The sequence below is a fragment of the Phacochoerus africanus genome, chromosome 1 (genome assembly GCF_016906955.1).
Source record: "Phacochoerus africanus isolate WHEZ1 chromosome 1, ROS_Pafr_v1, whole genome shotgun sequence".
NCBI lineage: Eukaryota > Metazoa > Chordata > Mammalia > Artiodactyla > Suidae > Phacochoerus > Phacochoerus africanus.
The window spans coordinates 117,126,728-117,146,423 of record NC_062544.1 but is presented as its reverse complement, the minus strand read 5'-3'; the positions used below and the strand labels follow the sequence as shown (position 1 = coordinate 117,146,423).

General features: G+C 40.9%; 1 protein-coding gene across 3 annotated transcripts in view; it reads right to left on the bottom strand.

Annotated features, from left to right (window-relative positions):
- Window positions 1-19,696, bottom strand: part of CACNA2D3 (calcium voltage-gated channel auxiliary subunit alpha2delta 3) — a 795,368-nt gene that overhangs the window by 153,898 nt on the left and 621,774 nt on the right. For all 3 annotated transcript variants that reach the window (XM_047777080.1, XM_047777060.1, XM_047777070.1), the window contains exons 24-26: window positions 18,144-18,239; window positions 14,727-14,848; window positions 11,464-11,544 (exon numbers count right to left, since the gene is read on the bottom strand). In XM_047777080.1, the coding sequence (XP_047633036.1) occupies window positions 11,464-11,544; window positions 14,727-14,848; window positions 18,144-18,239 (299 nt within the window). The remainder of the gene's footprint in view (window positions 1-11,463; window positions 11,545-14,726; window positions 14,849-18,143; window positions 18,240-19,696) is intronic.

The following is a 19,696-nucleotide window of genomic DNA, read 5'->3' as shown; positions in this document are numbered from 1 at the left end:
ACCATTCCAGTGAGTGAGACTGAGCATCTGGTCAAAGGATGCATCGATTACTTTCCAGGTGAGAAAAAAATCTTTCTTTCCCGTGCCTTGAATTGAGAGTCCTTGGCCAAGAAAGCAACATGAGAAAGGGAACTGAGATGATATTTTTAATACGTCGGCCTCATTTCACCAAATATTTCTAGAATTCGTGCTGTGTACCAGGCATGATGAGAGGTGTTGTCATGAACGGTCATGTAATCTTGGCAACCACCTCATGAGACACTTGAACACATATTACATGCTGGGAATGACCAAGGCCAACAACGTGTGCCTCCTCTCACTGCTATGATTTAAGAAGTTGAGTGCCCTCTGCCAGAGGTCTGGTGATGGTGCAGGTCAACCTTGTCCCCTGCCCCATGTGATTACAGGACAGAGAAAATCCCAAATATGGGAGGTCCACCGCAGAAAACCCCAAATATGGCTAGAATCCTCACTCTTCAACACCTGTGTTCTGCTAGATTTCTAGGCACAGATGATAACTCAGGCAAAGAGATTCCTGCTTTACGAGTAGTCTTTGAAGAAAATGGTTAAAACGATGCCCGCATATATTCAGATTTCTATCTTTTGCCTACAGTTACCACAAAGAGCGGTTGGCGATGAAAATAATTACTTACCCTAAAATGTCAACAAGCCTCACAGCACAGAAAAATATAAATCAAATTGTTTAGATTAACAAATGCAGAGTTATCATTTGTTAATACGAGCAATGAAATGTTTTCACTGTAAAAAACATGGCAGATGAAAGACCCAATTTGCAGGGTATTCTGCGAGAACCACAAATTATCTTTCACAACCACTACAGCTCATGAGGAATAATTTGCAAACGCCTCATAGATTATTTTCAGCTGTTTATTGCTGCTGTCATATTCACAGATTCCCCTATAAAAAAGCCCTTCCATCATAGAACTTTGCCAAAGGAATACAGTGAACAAATATCGTGTTTTAAGTGTTGATTGTTTCTCAGAAAACTATGTGAAATATGGTTTCTTCACCATATTTAGTGGGGCAGTATCACTATTTTTGCTTTGCCAGAGATCACAGATTCACAATAGCAGGACCCAACAGACGTGAGACATACAATGAGGGCACAGGGATATCTGCCACAGAGGTAGTGGAGAAAGAAGAACTAGTGTCAAATCTATGCCTGAAAAACTTTTAAATTTAAGGCAAATATCCCTGGCCTTGTGGGAACAGTCTTGTGCTTCACATGATAGAACATGAATAGATAATTGAGCGTTTTATTATTTTTTTTTTTTCTGACAAAAACGGAAGACTGAAAAGTGAATTGCAGATGTCTTCCTGAAGGTTCATGAAAATCAAATCACACTGCTCACATTCGCCAAGTTACCCTAGAAATAAGACACTCTTGTCTTAGGTCCTAAATATCCAAAATAATCAATTTCTAAAATAATCTATGTGTAGCACCCATTATCATAGTTTTACAACTTTAGAAACCTATATATAACTTTCTATCATAGATCAGGAGATACCTGCTTTCAGTTGGATCAAACCCACCAGTGAATCCATTGCTAAAGGCTATTATACAGAAAACTACCTGCATATGATATTCCAACCCCACAGGGCACCAATGGCCTGTGATTTACATACACAACTTCAAGGAACTATCCTATTTTCCCTTGAGATGAAAACTCTGTATTTATTTTTTTTATGCCCAAATTGCAACGAGGTCTCAAAGAAACCTCCCTCTCAATTCAGAAAAGCAGCTTTGTAATCCCCCCACTCTCCTTTCAGATATTTTTTTTCTTTCTTTCTTTTTTTTCTTTTTAAGGCCACACCGGCAGCATATGGAAGTTCCTGGGCTAGGCGTCAAATTGGAGCTGCAGTTGTCGGCCTACACCAAATCCACAGCAACGTGGGATCCAAGCCACGCCTGTGACCTACACCACAGCTCATGGCAATGCCAGATACTGAGTGAGGCCAGGGATTGAATCCACATCCTCACGATACTAGTCGGATTTGTTTCTGCCTTGCCACAATGGGAACTCCCTCCTTTCAGATTCTTGACTAGAGTATCTACACCTACTTTTCACTCCAATGACACTGAATATTCATTTGGATGGATAGAACAGAACATCACCCAGTTTCAAAGGCCCATCAAGAAGAGCCAGAAAAAGAACCAGATGATTGGGAGTTGGAAACGTCCTCTGAGAGTATTCAGACAAGGCCTGGCAAATTGCAGAACAGCTGTGACCAGCTCCCCTACCTATTTTAGACACTGCTAATAGATCATGGCAAACTTCTCTACTCAGCCCAGCCAAGGCCTCGGAACCCTTTTAAATCTGTTTTCTAGATACTAGCTCCTGATCAACCGGCGTTGACTTATCAGACTAAACCTATTTGCTCCCCTGAAATAGTCCCATGTTCTTATTTTACAAATGGGAAATGGAAGCATGGAAAGGGAAAGGAATTTTCCCAAAGTCACACAGATAATTTATTGCAGACCTGATCAATGCAGCTGCAGGAGCATGGGGTTAGCATGAATAATACAACCCATTCCTTGCCATTCTTCATTCATTCTGGTGAACCACAATATCAAGACTATGACATTATTATATTATTTGTATAAGACCAATTATAGTACCACCAACAACATTTATTGAGCACCCAGTTTTAAGCCAGTATTTTCTAAGTGTAAATTTTCATTTTCTCTAAGCCTCACATTAACCAAAACGTGTGAGCATTTTACTGCTACATGGGAGAGGAAAATTCATAATCACTGGATTTGGTTCGTTTGTTCAAGGTCCTATTACCAATACGTAGTGCAGTGGGCATTTGAATGCAGGTCTTCCCAAGGTTAAAACCTGGGCACTTTTCAGGATGTGACAAGTTTATAGAATTGGGAGTTGGGATCCCTTCCTGGCACTGCCAGCACTTATCTTAAAACATAGCAGAGACTCCATGACTTCAGCCTAGAACTGACTGCATTTGATGAGCCGAGTTAAGAAGTGAAGACACTGCATAGTCAAGGAAGAGTCAAGAGAAAGCGGTCTCCAGCCCATGAATGGCATTTAAAGCCTTGAGATTGGGTGGGATCCCCAAAGCCCTCCAACATGTGCAATCAGGAGATGAATGAAATGTGCAAAGGAGACCTAGGAGGGTAGGCAGTGAGGTAGGTAAAGAACCAAGTAAGGAGGTCTTTCAAGGAAAATGTGATCAACACAGTCAAGTGCTTGCTGACAGACCAAGAAAAATGAATATCTGGAGTTCAATTTTGGATTTGGGACTGTAGAAGCTATAGGTAACCTTGATGAGAAATGATTCCCTGTGGATGAAATTTAGTTGCAGTGGGTTCCAGAAAGCATGAGAGAAAGCGAGAAGAGCATAAAATGAGAAATAAAACAAATAGTATACTTTAATAACAAATAATTTTGGCTGAAAAAACCTGACTATATCAGCAAAAATCCAGAAGTTGATAAAAGAAGGCTAGTGAAGTAAAACTATATAAAATGACCATGCACTCTGTTTTCATTCTGAACTTTCTTAAGCATATGGAGGTTCCCAGGCTAGGGGTTGAATTGGGGCTGTAGCCACCGGCCTGTGCCACAGCCACAGCAACACAGGATCCGAGCCACATCTGCAACCTACACCACAGCTCGGGGCAATGCCGGATCCTTAATCCATTGAGTGAGGCCAGGGATCCAACCTGCAACCTCATGGTTACTAGTCAGATTCGTTTCCACTGTGCCACAACAGGAACGCCTCTTTTTATGTTTTTTAAGATAATTGTATGCCCTGGTCTGCCTGAGCCTGGTCACATATAATTTGGTCTTGAAGTAGGAGTGGCATTCAGGCACTGATCCTGACCTCATGCAGGTCTTTTCACCCAGAATAGAACATGTGAGCTCTTGTTGGGTGCAAACTGTGGGAAGCTGTGGGGATAAAGAGCCTTTGATCAGCACTGTTCCTTTCTCACCAAAGACTAGCAACACCATTTTCCATGAGCATGAGTCTACATACTGACTGTCAAAGAGTTTATGCTCCTGCTGTAGCCTCTACTCATGCCCTCTCCTTCTAGGGAGGGGGAATGCACATCAGCTCCTTTATCCTCTCCAGCCCTTCACTTAGCCTGAGTCGTATATTTTCTAGTCTTAACTGAGATCAAAATCCCACCAAGGTCACTAGGAGATCTGCCTGGATTAAGGCAGCTAAATAAATCCCCAAATCTCTCATGAGCGATGCCGGAGCGGGGGGAAGGAGGGGGAATCCCAGAAATCTGTTTTCCACCAAAGTATGCGAGGGCATTTTCAGTGTCTACAAAGCATCATGCTGATTACACTGTTCAGAGGTTATAAACTAGAGTGAAGATTAACTAAATCACTGTCTTGACTGACAATGAGAGCATGTATTTTTAGAAAGCTCAGGATCTTTGATTGGGATTTCTGGGTAACCACATATACAAAAACATTAGGCACAACTGATAGACACCTTCTGATAGAGGAAGCTCTGTCTTCAACATCTACTTACACGGCCTCCACGTTAAATATCCTTTCATTTTTTATAAGATAAAAAGATGGCGAAATCAGTGAGTGAACAAATTAGCATTTTATGTGTTTCTTTTTAAATGGACTGTGACATATTTTTATCTAAAGTGGGAGTTGGCAAATGTTTTCTGTAAAGGGCAAGGGAGTAAATATTTTTAGCTTTTCAGTTCATGCAGTCTTTATTCTGATAACTCAGGTCTGCCATTTCCATAGGAGGTGTCCATAGACAACCTGGGCATGGCTGCATTTCAATAAAATATTGCTTACGAAAACAGCTGGTAGATATTGGACAAGGTACTTATGTCCAGCATATATAAAGAGCTCATATCTCAACAATAAAAAGACGAATAACGTAATTTAAATAGAGTCAAAAGATCTGAATAAACATTTCTCCAGTGAAGAAATTCAAATAGCCGACAGGCACATGAAAAGATGCTCAACTGAGTTAGTTATTAGGGAAATACAAATCACTTCATGCCCGCTAGGATGCTTAAAATAAAAAAAGACAGACAACAGTAAGTGTTGGTAAGGTTGTGGAAAAACTGGGATTATAAAAAGGTGCTGCCACTTTGGAAAATAGCTTGTCAGTTCTTCAAATTATCAAATCTAGAGTTACCATATGACCCAACAATTCTATTCCAATTTCTATCAAAGAGAAATTAAAACACATCCACACACATGCTTATACATGAATGTTCATATCAACATTGTTCATAACAATTAAGAAGTGGGAACAACCCAAATGTCCATTAACTGGTCAATGGATAAACTGTTGTATATACATATAATGGAATATCATTTAGCAACTGAAAAGACAGAATACTCATATTTGCTACAAGATGGATGAACCCTGAAAACTTTAAGCTCAATGAAAGAAGCCACACACAAAAGGCCACATGTTGTATAATTCCACTTATCCGCAATGTCCAGAAAAGGCAAATCTATATAGAGACAGGAAGTAGCTTAGTGGGTTGCCTGGGGCTGGGGTGGGGAGTGGATATCAAGAAAGAGGGTAGGTGGGAAATTGTTCTAAAATTAGATTGTGGTGATAGTTGTACAACCCTGCAAAATACCAAAACCCAATAAGCTGTACACTTTAAATGTGAATTTTATAGTATGTGAAATACATCTCAATAAAACTGTAAAGAAACAAAACAGGTAGCATCCTAGATTTGGTCCTGTGGTCTATAGTTTATCAAACTGTTCTAAGGCATGAAAGTGTGAATTGCAAAGTACAAAACATTTCAAGATACTCTAATGACATTCCTTATGCAAGTTTTCATGGGAACAGCACACGACAATAAGCATTGATTAATAAGTGGTGGTAGGTGTAACACATCATTCTTAACAATGGTAACAACAGTAATAATAATTCAGCAGCTAACCATTATTGAACACTCAACTATAAGCATTCACCAAGTACCATAATTATATAAATTTAGATATTTCTCTCAAAAGGAACCAGAGGGCCACCCTGCTGAAGCCAGACTGACCCTGGCTGTGAGAAATATTCCATTGTTGCTTTATTCTTTTCCTTTTCTGTGATGATGAAACAAATCTCCATCTTAAAAAACTAGGCTGTTAGAAATCCAACCAAAGCACCAATCAACCTCGTTTTACTAATGTGAAAACTCAAGCCCAGAGCAATAAGGGGGAAATGGCTCTGTGCTCACTTCTAAATCCTTGGCTTACAATTGCTTTAATGTTCAAATCCCACAATGACCTCAGAAAGAGGAGTCTTAACCTGTTGATACAGAAGGTGAAAACCGGGTATAAAGACCTGTTACTCCAAAACTATGCTGCTGATTTGGGGGTGGAGGCTGTGTTGGGGCTTTTGATAAGGTTTATAGAAGAATAGTGGCTCATGGAAGTGAGTGTCCTGGAGAGTTAGCACAGAGAATACAGTTTCTCAAGACTCCAGGCTATTTTTATTCCTGGAGCAATGAACCTCAGCAAGCTCTGTCACTGGCTACCATGGTATGCAGAGCAGCTGTTCGATGTCGCCGACTCTAACTTAGATTCTATTGCAGGCTTGCAATATAGCATAATTGTTAGCTACATCAATAATCCATTTCTATGAAGTTTGCTGTTATTATTCCTACAGGCTTAGATTTCCTTTAGCCCCTGCACTGCAACCATCAGTTAGCTTAAAAAAAAAAAAAAAGAAAAGAAAAGCAAATGCCAAACACATAAAAAGCCCCACCTCATAGCTGACATTTAGAGCAAAGACATGCCTTGGGTCCCCCCACCTCCCCCACTGGGGCATCTGTCCATCTCCCCATCAGTCATGCTTTTAAATCCTCATAATTACTGTCCAAACCTGAGAGACTCAAGTGTATCTCAGAGTAGCCATCTAGACACAACCTGTATGAGAGATCTCATTCACAATTTCTGGAGAAGTTCATTCCCTCTGCCTGGAATGCCCATCCCACAGATCTTTGCACAATGGCTGTCTCATCATTCTGGTCTCTGCTCATGTCACCTCTTCTGGGAGGCCTTCTCTGAGGCCCCATCCTCCCCACAATCTGGAGAAGCATTGCCTCTGCCACATACAAATGTGAACACGAGTGTTCTTCCCTGCCTTTGCCACTGTCAACCACACTTCATTTTCTATAGAGCATTAACTGGAAATTCCTTCTCCTCTTCCTTCCTCCTCCCTTCTCCTTTTCTTTCTCCCATTCATGCAACACTTGTCCATTGCCTATACCTCCCAGACAAGTGGGGGTTCTCCTCCATTGGCAGCAACTTGGTTGGAATAATTCTTCACCAGGAGCTGCCACCCCAGCCTCTGGGCAGGGATGCCAACAGTTCCCTTTCGTGGTATCAACCATCATCCCCTGATGTGCTCCACAATGGCCTCCAAGGTGCTTGTTCTAAGCTGTCTCCTCAGACCTAGGCACACAGTAGGTGCTGGGTATATATTTATTGAATTCAGTAATTAAAAATGAAGAAATGAAAACAAGGTCTTTTTGCAATACACCTATAAGGGAAAACACTAAATTTGAAAGCATTTGAAAGAGTTGAAGTTTGTCTGTCAGTTTAATCCAGCATTTCTCAATCTCTCTTCTATTAACATTTTGGACCAGATAATCCTTTATTGTTGTGGGGGGGCTGTCCTGTGCCTTGAAGGATATTTAGCAGCATGCCTGACCTCTACCCACTAGATGCCATTAGCACCCCTCTTAACCAGCTGTGACAATCAAAAATGTTTCTAGATGTTGTCCTGGGTGTCAGAACTGCCCCTGGTTGAGAACAATTAGTTTAATCAGTAAACATTAATTTCTGCTGTGATAAAGCCCTCCCTTTGCTCAGCTCTAACAAACTAGAGGTTTATCCATGTAGACTTGACACCTAATTCCTGAATACCAGTTAACTCATATATACCAAATATATGAAATCCCAGCAAAGGAATGTTAATAACTAGAGTATTTGCCTATAACACTTTGGCAACATTATTCACCCAATTCTAAGGAATAATGTTGTCAAGATGTTATAGGCAAATATTCTTCTTATCAACATTCCTTTGGTGGAATTTCATATATTTGGTATATATGAGTTACTTAGGTAACTGTATATTAAATAGTATACTCAGTTTAAATAGCACATACCTGACAATAGCTAATGGTCAGTGATGTTAATCGATCTCTTTCTTAACCAGCTGGTTAAAATGAGATCTTCTGTCCTAACATCAAGCACACCCCTTCATTCCACTGTCCAGAATTATGCAAATGAAACCTGTTAAAAATAGCTGCTCTTTTAAAGATCTCTGGTGGAGGGCACAGGGGTGGGGTGAGAGCCTGTCAATTACAAGGCTTGGTTATTATTCATTTATATCTAGAATGCTGGCAAAAGAAGGAGGTCGGGGAATATTTACTGAATAAATGAATGAATGAATAAGTATGCTGCCAACTTGAAGATAAAAATAGGCCACCTCAAATCCTAGCATTTTTATACTTCTTCATATTCAGATATTTTCTTGCTTTTTTTTCTTTCATTTTATTCCCAAATCAACCCAGAGTGAGGTGAGGGAGATGATAATCCCAACTCTATATAAGATAGAACTTCAGGGATCTAAGACCACACATTTAGCAAGTTATAGAGTGAGTGACAAATCAACGTGGGCTTTACAGTCCCAGGTATGCATTTCCAATAACAACAGAAAAATGGATTAGGGGCCTGACACACACAGCAGGTTCCAGGACTCCAGAGAGACTTGGTGGGTCAAAAAGAAAGTCCTACCACTTCTTCCTTTGCAGTGGGAAAGCAATTAAGAAAATTTAGCACACTAGTGGCAGCTGGAGAGTTGGCAAGTTCCTCAAGAGAAGGACTGTAAGCAATGTCACAAGCCAAGAAGATGGATGGGGTCCATTTATGCACTGAGGCTGACGTATAAATGGAATCTGGCCCAGTTTGACTGCCCTTTCTTCAAAGATGTCATTGACAGATGAGTATCTAAATGTTTTTGTTTAAAAAAAGAAAATAAGAAAATAGAAAGAAAGAAGAGAATAAAACACAAACACACACACAAAACCAAAACAAGAAACTCTTTCTATACCAAACAGACACATGTAGCCAATGAACATGAAAACACCAGATCAGACCTGGGAGCACTGCAGGCTTTTCAAAGCGGTCCTTGACAATGATTTGCAAAGTTGAACACCTTTCTTTTCAGATAGTTCTCAATTTAATGCAAGGATTTCTTTGAAACCCCAAATTACTGCCAGTTGGCTACACCCCATCTGCTGTTGGAGGCACACTAGTGGGGGACAAGCCTGCTCATATATTCATCTTCACCTGCCAAAACAAGGTTTCTTACCCAATTAAAATGAGCTCTTTAATTTTAGAGTAGTAAACAATGTCTACTTAATTTGAGGAGAATACACAGAAGAAAGTTACCAAAGCTAATCACCCAGTGACATAATGGGTGAGTCAGAGTCAATGTAATTTTGGGGAAGTGCTGAAGAGCCCTCTCTGCTTTTGGAGACAGAAAGGTCTTTTGGAGGTCATTGCCTCCATGGTGCTGCATCCGTGGCAGCCTTCGATTTCAAAATCCAGCAATTCTATTTTATCTTATGTCTACCCAACCCACTTTTAAAATGATTAATAATCACCATATTTAAAAGCTAAGAACTAAGTACACTTCCTTGGATAACCTTGTTTCTTTTGCTCTGTAATTATTTTCTGAAAATGGGCACCTGTTGACACATACTGAGTTGTAGTAAATAGGAGGATGTCTTTTCCACCCACTCATGGTTAGCCAGTCAGGTCTCATGACTTGCCTGTGGTCTCTGGCCAACTGTTTAACTCAACAGTAGACAAGTGCACCATCTGGAAAAGTCATAGTCTTCACCAGACTGGATAGACAGTGCCTAGGCCTAGTCTACATTTCACCCATGCTCAGCCAAATAGACATTTATGAAATATAAGCCATTTAGAAATATTTGAGCATACTAAACTTTGACAGGATAGGCAGAGTGATCTTAGGGCCAAAGCAGAGCATCCTTTATTATGACTAAATGAGAAATCCAAAGAAAAGTTTTCAGAAAGAAATTTCAAACAGACAGTTTGGTTTGGACCATGTCATTATCAGCTGTTGCATGTGGCCCCAACTCCAGGGAGATAACATGCCTCCAGAACCAGCTGGTTGGATCAGGCTGGAGGTGAATAAGGCTAACTGACCTTTAAGCAAAAATAAATCTTGCTGAGTTAAATGATCCTGTCTCCTACTTTCCTCAAGGAACATGAGACACTAAGAACAAAATGTGAAGATAGCAGCCCTGAATTTTTACAGTCCTTATCTCCTGCATGACGAGTTACAGGTCTGCTGAGTTCATGAGCTACAGGTTAGATGCATAAGACTGTCTTCCTTGCCAACCAAATAACCCAGGAATAATTAAGGCAACTGTCCCCAAATCTTTCAATCCCTGTTAATACACATATGATGTATAGACTAAATCGGAAATAAAGAGTGCGTTGGCAGGGAGAGGCAGTATTTCCTAGCCAAAGAACAACCACTTCAAACATGTATGATCCATCTGAATTCCTTCCCACAAGTATTTGCAGTATGTGAAGTCACAGAAGTTCATCTTCAAAATCACCCTAGAGTACAGCTTATGGAGAGAGGCTACCCCAAATTGGGTAAGGTTAACCAATATCAGGAGGATACTTGGAGGGTCTCACCCATCCATCAACCAAAGGCTTCACCAATAATTTATCAGAAACAGACAATGTGCCAGACACACATTTAGGCTCCGATTTTCTCAGCAGCTGTCCTCAAAGGAGGGCTTGTGGCAGCTTCTGGCCCTTTAGGCAAATACTACCCATGAAAGCCCCCAGCCAGCCACAAAGATCTGCTGACACTCTTGAGAGTGAGGGAGACAAGAAAAGCCAGAGACAGGGTGTCTTTGACAACACAAGACTCAAACATAGTGTTTTGGCTTCTCCTGTCCCAAACCCAGCACCTGCAGATACAACTAACTCTGATCCCTCAGGGGGATTAAGGTGATGAAAATTTCAGACTCTTCAGAGAAGGGTACATTTCAGCTTGCATTTGCCTAAAACAAACCCACAATTTTCTTATACAGCCCCTGTTATCCTTATGGTATAGAAATGAGAGATCTGGATCTTACTTTAAATGAGCATGGTATCCACTGTCAAGAAATTATCTCTGCACATACCAACACTTTCTTGCTGGCTCAGAGTTTAAGAATAAAGGTCCTCAGAAATATTTCTGCTTTCACAACAAATTCTACCAGCTGTCAGAACGTTGGATTGGAGGAGATGACACCAAGCTGAGAAGGAAATTTTTTTAATGTTTTCTACCTTTCTGAAACCAACTTTCTGATACAGAGAAGTAGTTGACTGATCAGATCAGTGGACACCAGGCTTCCTTTATATTCATCTACTGAAATCTGTCATTTACCTGCCACCACAGGAGATTTCCGCTCATCTAGGAGCTGGATGGAGGTACTTGCTGTCACCACATTGCTTTTGTTGACTGTTCCTATAGGAGGGGGAAGAAAAAGAAACATGGTGACAAAAATGAGGAGTGTCATAGCACTCATGTTAAGAGAGCTATGGTACTGGTTGGCAGTCACCAGTTCTGCAGACTGTTACTTCGCAGAACCCAGAGCTGGTCCACCCTGTTAGGCCATAGGTGCCAGGTGGGTGATCCTTTCAGCTGAAGGGATCAATCCACTGAGTTATGACCACCCACACTGGGGAATATCCAGCCTCTTCACATCAAAATTATTAACAACCATGGAGGGACCACAGTTTTAAAAATGTGTGGTTACTAATTGTAGTGTTTACCTGTGTCCATTATCATATTTATATTACCTTTCTAAATATAGCCACAGACAGCTGCTTGAGATAAAGTTTTAACACTATTTTAAAATGAGTTAGAGGAGTTCCTGTCGTGGCTCAGGGGTTAATGATCCTGACTAGTAACCATGAGGACTCAGGTTCGATCCCTGGCCTTGCTCAATGGTTTAAGGATCCAGTGTTGCAGTGAGCTATGGTGTAGGTCACAGAGGTGGCTCAGATCTGGCATTGCTCTGGCTGTGGCATAGGTCGGCAGCTGTAGCTCCGATTCAACCCCTAGCCTGGGAACTTCCATATGCTATGGATGTGGCCCTAAAAAGACAAAAAAAAAAAAATTTTAAATAAAATGAGTTGGAAATTTTAGCCCTGATTTGTTGGTTAAAACTTTACTGATCTATAAAATTCTAATTTGAAGCCCAGTTTTTCTGAGCAAAAATCATAGAGCTGGAATGCAATCCTTATCCCAAACTCTTACTAATATAGTAACAATGTGGTATTAGTACAGAGATTTTTAATTATTAACAATGGTTCTAATACCCATGAATTAAAAGACACTGAATACAAATTCCTAATGCCCATAGTTATTAATTGTTAGTCCAGTGTCTGTCTTATAAAAGGTTCAATGAATGTGAGTTGAATGGAATCCAATTGAATTTAAAAGCAGCGAGAAGGAAGGCAGGTCTGAATTTGAATACACTTATGACCAAAGCAATTAAGAATTTTCTTCTTGCCTGAATCTCTGCCATAATAAAAACCAGCTTCTTTTCCAGTGTGTACAGGTATTCAATACACTAGGGAAAAACGAGAGAGAGCTCAACAGCGACACTTACACTTGGTGAATTTTAACATTTTCCCAAAATCTAAAGGGGCCATGAAATCTTCTAAGATATTATGTCATCCATAACTTTATCATGACCAAGGTAAATTCCTTTTTATTATGTGATTTCATTGAAAGTTCAGCAAAAAGCCCACTTGCCAAAAATCAATTAGACAACAGCCTTAATCAAAAATTTTTTCCAGACATAATTCTTTGTGGGAAAAATGATGAATACTATCAAAGCCAACCAACATGAGGGGCCACCACACACAAGGACACATACACACAGCACTGTTACAGGGTGTTCTTATTATCTGTAGCTCCTCCTCCCCATGCAGTTTTGGGAAAAAGCCCTTCTGGATAATTTGATGGTTCCAGTCCAGATCTAGCAAGCTAAATTCTATTTTTTTTCTCCAGAGGATTATGAAAAAGAAAGTATCATGAGACTTCACGATTTAAAAAAAGACATTATTTTTAATATTTGCAGCAGAATACAAAACACAACTTTTATTTGCTCTTTTCAGTAATAAAAGTGACGTAGATAAACATAAAGATCCTGGAGTTCCCATTGTGGTGCAGTGGAAATGAATCTGACTAGGAACCATGAGGTTGCAGGTTTGATCCCTGGCCTCGCTCTGAGGGTGGGGGATCCGGCGTTGCCATGAGCTGTGGTGTAGGTCGCAGACTCAGCTTGAATCTGGCATTGCTGTGGCTCTGGTGTGGGTTGGCGGCTGCAGCTCTGATTCGATGCCTGGCCTGGAAACCTCCATATGCCGTGGGCGCTGCCCTAAAAAGACAAAAAAACGAAAAAAAAAAAAAAAAAGAAAGAAAGACAGAGCCTGAGTCACCTGCAAATTTATACTGGAGAATACATACATGTGTATGGGTATGGGTACACACAGACCTGTCAGCAAAGGAGCACAGTCTCTAAGAATCTCAGTCCTTAAAGAAACCTAATCAATAATCTCTAGAATCCTACCTAACAAGGGAATTTCTACAATAACATTTGGCCTTTCCTTGAATATCATCATTAATAAGGGACCATCTTCCTAATGAGTGCATTCAACTAATTATTACACAGTTCTTATCAACATGTCTTCTGCAAATTTTGCAAGCCTTCTTTCTAAAGATGTTTTCATTCATGGAAATGAGTAAGTGCCCAAACTTAAGGAGGGATTTTGACACTAAGCATTAGAGAGCTTCAATTGGGGTTAACTTGGGAATGTTTATAAGAGATTAATACGAAAGGCCCTAATATAAAACATAAGTATATAATGAACTGCCCCAAGCAATCCAAGATTATAGAATTCTGTCTTATTCATCTCTGAAGTTTCTACAATGCTCAGTACAGAGCCTTGCACAGAATGAGCACCAATAAAATCAGATTCATGAGACAAGAAAAAGTCAAGGACAATTGAAAGCCTCTCCAGTGGTTTTTTTTGTTTGTTTTTTTTTTTTTTTTTGCTTCTAAACCTGTTGAATTAAGGCAGTGTTCAGTTCTCTTTTAGGGGGAGGTAACCTTAGTTTTTTTTATATCATAAAACCTTAGGACTGGAAGAATCATTGTCTACATGCCTCTCATTGGTCACTGCAGCTCCCTGTCAGGAGAGCACAAGGCTACACAACATCTTAATCCTTACTCTTGCGTGATAATTTAAATCAGTTCTAATGGGGGACTGTCAGCCTCCAAAGTAATGTTACTTGCTGGAGGCTCAGGCAAAGGGTGTTATGGCTACGTGAATTTTCTCTAAGTAGGGCCATGATAATATTTTTTAAAATCGATTGAGAAGTTTGTATTCAAATGCCATGTGGTACAAAATAACAGTTCTGCTTCCTGATACGCTCTGTGCATAGTCTGGTTAAGCAAAAGCTTCATTTTATTTGGGGCTGCAACGCTTACGGAATTGGTCACTGGTTCAGGGCTTGGCCAATATTTAGCTGAATTTGGTTCCCTTTAGCATCCAGGCCACATCTCCATTCTCTGCAAGCAATACCCAGGCCAGAAGGCCAAAGGGACAGAGCTAGCCTCCAACAAGGGCACTCACCTGTGCTGAATGGGATCGAGTAGACGAAGCTCCCTGGAATCTGCTCAGCAGCTCTTCGGTACCAGAGAGGGAAATGGTCTGCATTAAAGATGTTCTCCTTGTCTCCAGCTTTCAAGAAGTCCCTTGAGATGGAAAAGAAGAAAAGGAGCATGGCACCATGCAGCAAGGAAAAGCCAGACACTGGTGCATCCCAAAGGCTTTTATTGGATAAACACAGTGTTGGCTTTTAGAACTGGACCTGCCTTTCTCAGTACAGAGAGGACATGTGTAACACTGTGCACCCCAGAAATATCTTGTAGAGCCCTAGCAGTCAGACTCCCAGTGGGTGAAATGATTTTTCCTAGTATATCTACTGAGCTAATTGTCTTAGCATCCGAAGCAAACAGACGAAGCCTCCAGAAATCATATCAGAAGACCAAAGGGTAGTCAGATTTTGTCTTGCCTTAAAATCCATATGCATAGATACATATCCTTGGTAGGATCAACATCTTAAGAAAATCTTACTCTTAGAAAAAATGTAAAGGAAAGAGTTCCCGTTGTGGCACAGCAGTAATGAAACCAACTGGTATCCATGAGGAAGCAGGTTTGATCCCAGACCCAGTTCAGTGGGTTAAAGATTCAGCATTGCTGTGAGCTGTGGTGTAGGTCAGCAGCTATAGCTCCGATTTGACCCCTATTCTGAGAACTTCCATATGTGCCAGATGTGGCCCTAAAGAGCCTCCCCGCCCAAAAAAAAAAAGAAAGAAAAAAAGATTATATAAAGGAGGTAAACTGGGTCCATGTAGGGATCCTTGCTTCTTCTTCCCTTCCCCTCTTACCCTTCAGCCAAACAGGACTGCTCCTGCTGTTGGATACTAGAAGCCATTGTGGCATTGGGTGAGACAGGTCTAGGTTTTAGGCAGAGCTGAATGACCTTGGATGAGTTACTTGGTTTAGTTACTGAGTCTGTGAGCCCCATTTATTTATCTACAACATGGGAGTAATAATATCACACTTAGCTGATACTATCAGAATTACATAACAGCATGTGTGAAAGGGCTATGTAAACTGAAAATGGTTCACACAAATATATGGGATTCTTAAAGCCCAGAGGGTTCTTTCACTCCCTGTGGTTCAAATGGAAGCTGTGAGGTGAGCATCTCTTAGACTTGGAACTGATTTAGGACTTAGGGGGAGAGCAGTAACCACACTGTGGAGGCTGACATCACTGGAGGCTATATGTGTGCTACATGTGATCCAAAAGGCGATATTGAAAGCATGGAAAGCACTGTTAATATTGGGGATGGTGGCAGATTACAGAGGCCATTAACTATAATGGATCTGCTTCCAAAAGCAGGTGGTGGAGGCAGAATGGAACCTCAGTGTAGGAGGCTGATGATAGCATATGTTAGCTCTAGGATAAGAACTTTATATCATCCAGACCTCTCCACAATATTTTGAACTCTTTCCTGTATGTTCAGTTAAAAAAAAAAATAGAAATTCTAAAATATTTTTTTAGCCCTGGCTAATAGAGTCATCAAAATAGTTGGGTCTCAACAGATACCATTTGAAAGGAGAATGTAGGCAGGACAAGACTCTAAGACAATGGAAGTCAAGGTGCCTCTATAGGCCTCAGTGACTGGAGTTTCCTGAAGACAGAATGATTTCATCCACCCAGATATCCAATGAGTATTCACTCTGGGCCACAGTAATGCCACAGTGAACAGAACCCAGAGTTGTAGGTATTTTTGGGTCCCCAAAGTAGTTTTACATCCATAAGTTTTCTAATTCTCATAGCAACTCAGGGAGAGGATTACCTCATTTTTCAGATGTAATGAGTGAGGTAAGCCAGGTACACATCCTAGTAGTCTTGATCATAGTCCTACTGTCTTTCAAATCCATCAAAATCACCTGGATATCAGACTAGCAAGGCAGTATGTTTTGATGTTAGCACTTTTCTTGTGTTTGTTTTATTAATCTCAAAACATATAATAGCCTTTTTCTCTGAGGATTACAAAGTCTATTCCTGTGTCTCCCTTTGGTTCTCTGGATCCTAAGAGGAGAAGGTGATGTGTATCCTGACAATGACACTTTTAGTCCTTCATGGGAACTTGCCTCCTGGTAAAGTAACTGTTCAGGGACAAAGGGCTAAAGCGGGCTTGAAAAGAATCCAGCCATAAGTATAGTCAACTTTATAAATGATGAGTTTGAGAAGCTGAGAAGGAAAAAGTTCTAAGATGGGAATTAAAAGTCTGTTCACAAGACATCCAAAAATCTAAGAGAAGACTTGGTCTTATAAGATCTTATGGTTGATGTCAGGGCCTCATCTAAGAGATGCAAGATCATTGCCGAGGTGGGCTTAATGGGACAGGAGTGTCTCCTCAGTGGGCTCCTGATGGACCAATTCCTCTCAAGTCAACAGCCACCCCGTGACTTGATATTTGTCCCCCCAAGGTACCCTGAAGGTCAAGGTTTGAGAAGTTCCATGGTAAACCTCTGGAATCACATACACATACTTTGCAAACTCTGAATCTCAGGTTCCATTCATCCCTGGCCTAATAACATCTCCTACCTCAGAGAAAAGGAATTGAGAAAACTTATTAACAGGGTCAGGAAAGATTTCCCAGGCTCATACCTGCTCTGGTTAAACAGGAGCTTGAAGAGTTAAGACCCTGTGCTTTTCTGAAGACACAGGGGCAGGGGGTGTGGGAGTTCCCTGGTGATCGAATGGTTAGGACATGGTGCTTTCACTACTGTGACTTGAGTTCGATCCCTGGTCTGGGAACTGAAATTCCACATCAAGCCCCTAATGTCATGGCCAAAAAAAAAAAAGAAGACACAACACAGGGGCTGAGCAGGACTTTAAAGGGCATTCAGGTACTGAACTCGGTGACACTCTGCCCACTGTCCATGTGGGTCTCTTTGGAAGGAAGAGGAGACTCTGTCAAACCCAAGGGCGGCCAGAATGACTGGTCCTGGGTCTGGGGCTCTGCAGGCCCTTGGTTTCACACTGAGGCACAGAGGCTTGCTAAAATGTACACAAACAAATAGGAGACTTGAAACACAGGCAGGAACTCCTCAGCTGAGCTGTAGGACAGCTGAATGCCCTCCAGCCATTTGTCAGGAGATGAATAAGTCCTCCCTCTGGCTGCTCTGCCAGCAGCCACACTATCTCCAGAGTCCTGAGATGACCAGGACAGTGGACAGAAGCCAACAAGAGTAAAGAACACAGAAGTGTAGAGAGCCAACAACAGGCAGGTGAACACATACGCTGGGGCCCCAGAGGTAGAACTGAGAGGAAAAACGTCAATAGGCCTGGGGAGGCCCGAATTTATTTTGTTTCTACCACTGGTGGAATCAAGGAATGATATAAGCATCCCTTTCAGTGTCCCATTTCAGGAGCTCCCTGAGCCCCTGAAGAGGGGTGCTCCTACTCACTGGTTGGTGAGCTGCTCAGCTCCAACAAACAGGTTGATTCTTGAGAGGCCCGTGCGAGTGCCAAGGAAGGCTACCTCCACACCCTTGTCGGAATTCCTGAAAACAGAGCGGCAGATGTCAGGGGGATTCTGTCAGAAAGTACGCAGATAATGAATTTTGCATTTTAAGACTCATTGAATATTTTGTGAAATAATAGTTTCGAAACTTGAAATTTTAGAAGAAATTATAGAAACACACACACACATGCAAACTTATTCCTTACAAAAGTTTTCATGGTAATTCTTGCCAGAAAAACTAAGAGGTCCATGATGAAAAAAAAGTAGCATGAGAATATACACTTTCAATGCTAAGTAAGCACACTTTATCTCAAGGTTCTGGGTGCAAGTTCAGAAAGAGCAGGACAATTTTAAGGAGAGGGGAAAAAATCCTTAGATCTAGACTTTTGCACTAATGCTACCAAGTCTACTCTTTGTCCTGAACCATTAGGGCTGTTTAGCAAAAACAAGCACCTGAGCTACTGAATCAAGTTTATAGCATCCCACAGCCTGGAAATGTCTAGGATCTGAATTCTACACCATTCTGGGGACACCAACTAGTAACTTCTACCAAATCACAGGCTTATCCTCACCCTTACTATCGCAAAGGGATGAGTGAAAAAAATGACTTCTGCAAATAGCCCTGTAGGGTGTCATGCATAGGATATCTAAGGATGGCCTTAGAAGAGAAAACATTTGAAAATTCACTAAAGATTTTTTTTTAACTTTCAAGGCAAATTTTATATGTCTGAACATGTTCTTTGGGGTATTCACAATGCATCCTTCTTCAAAAAAAAAAGTGGTCTTTCTCCACAAATACATAATTTTACTCTAAAATGAGAATATGAAGAGAATAGTGACTGATTCTTGAGTTTGTGTCCCTGCCCTGTATGTTAGTAGCAATTTGATTCAAAGCTTTATCCATGTCATATTCAATGTAAGGTCATTTAGTTACTTGATCTCTGATGGCTGTCAAAGTGGTCAATACTATCTTCAAGTATTTAAGGGGTAAATCAAAACCAACACTATGCATTTGTTTCTACTCGTAGCCTACACCAAATTGGAAAGTTAGGCTGCCCAATCAGTTACAGATGTGGACTACAAAGCAAGCTACCATTTTGGAAATCTTTAGCATCTGTTAGGGGTGAATCAGCAATCTGTGCACAGGATTTTGAGTTTCATCAGAACCTAAAAGAAACATTTCCACATCCACTAGGCAATATAATCACAGGAAAAGTTTTGACTCTTTCCAAAGCTCTCAGGGAGTAAGATCCAACCATGAAAGCAGCCCAAACATACTCCCAAATATAATGACAGCGGTTATATCTTTGGGACTCCAGACTCATGTATTAAACTACCTACCTTGCATCTATTCCTGGGAGTCATTTTAACCTTAAAATGTCTAGAGAAGAATTCTGGCCATGTCTGGTCCCAAATCTGCTCTTCCTTCAAGGTCTCGTCTTAGGGAATGGCACCACCATCTACCAAGGTATTCACATCATAAACCTGAGAATGATC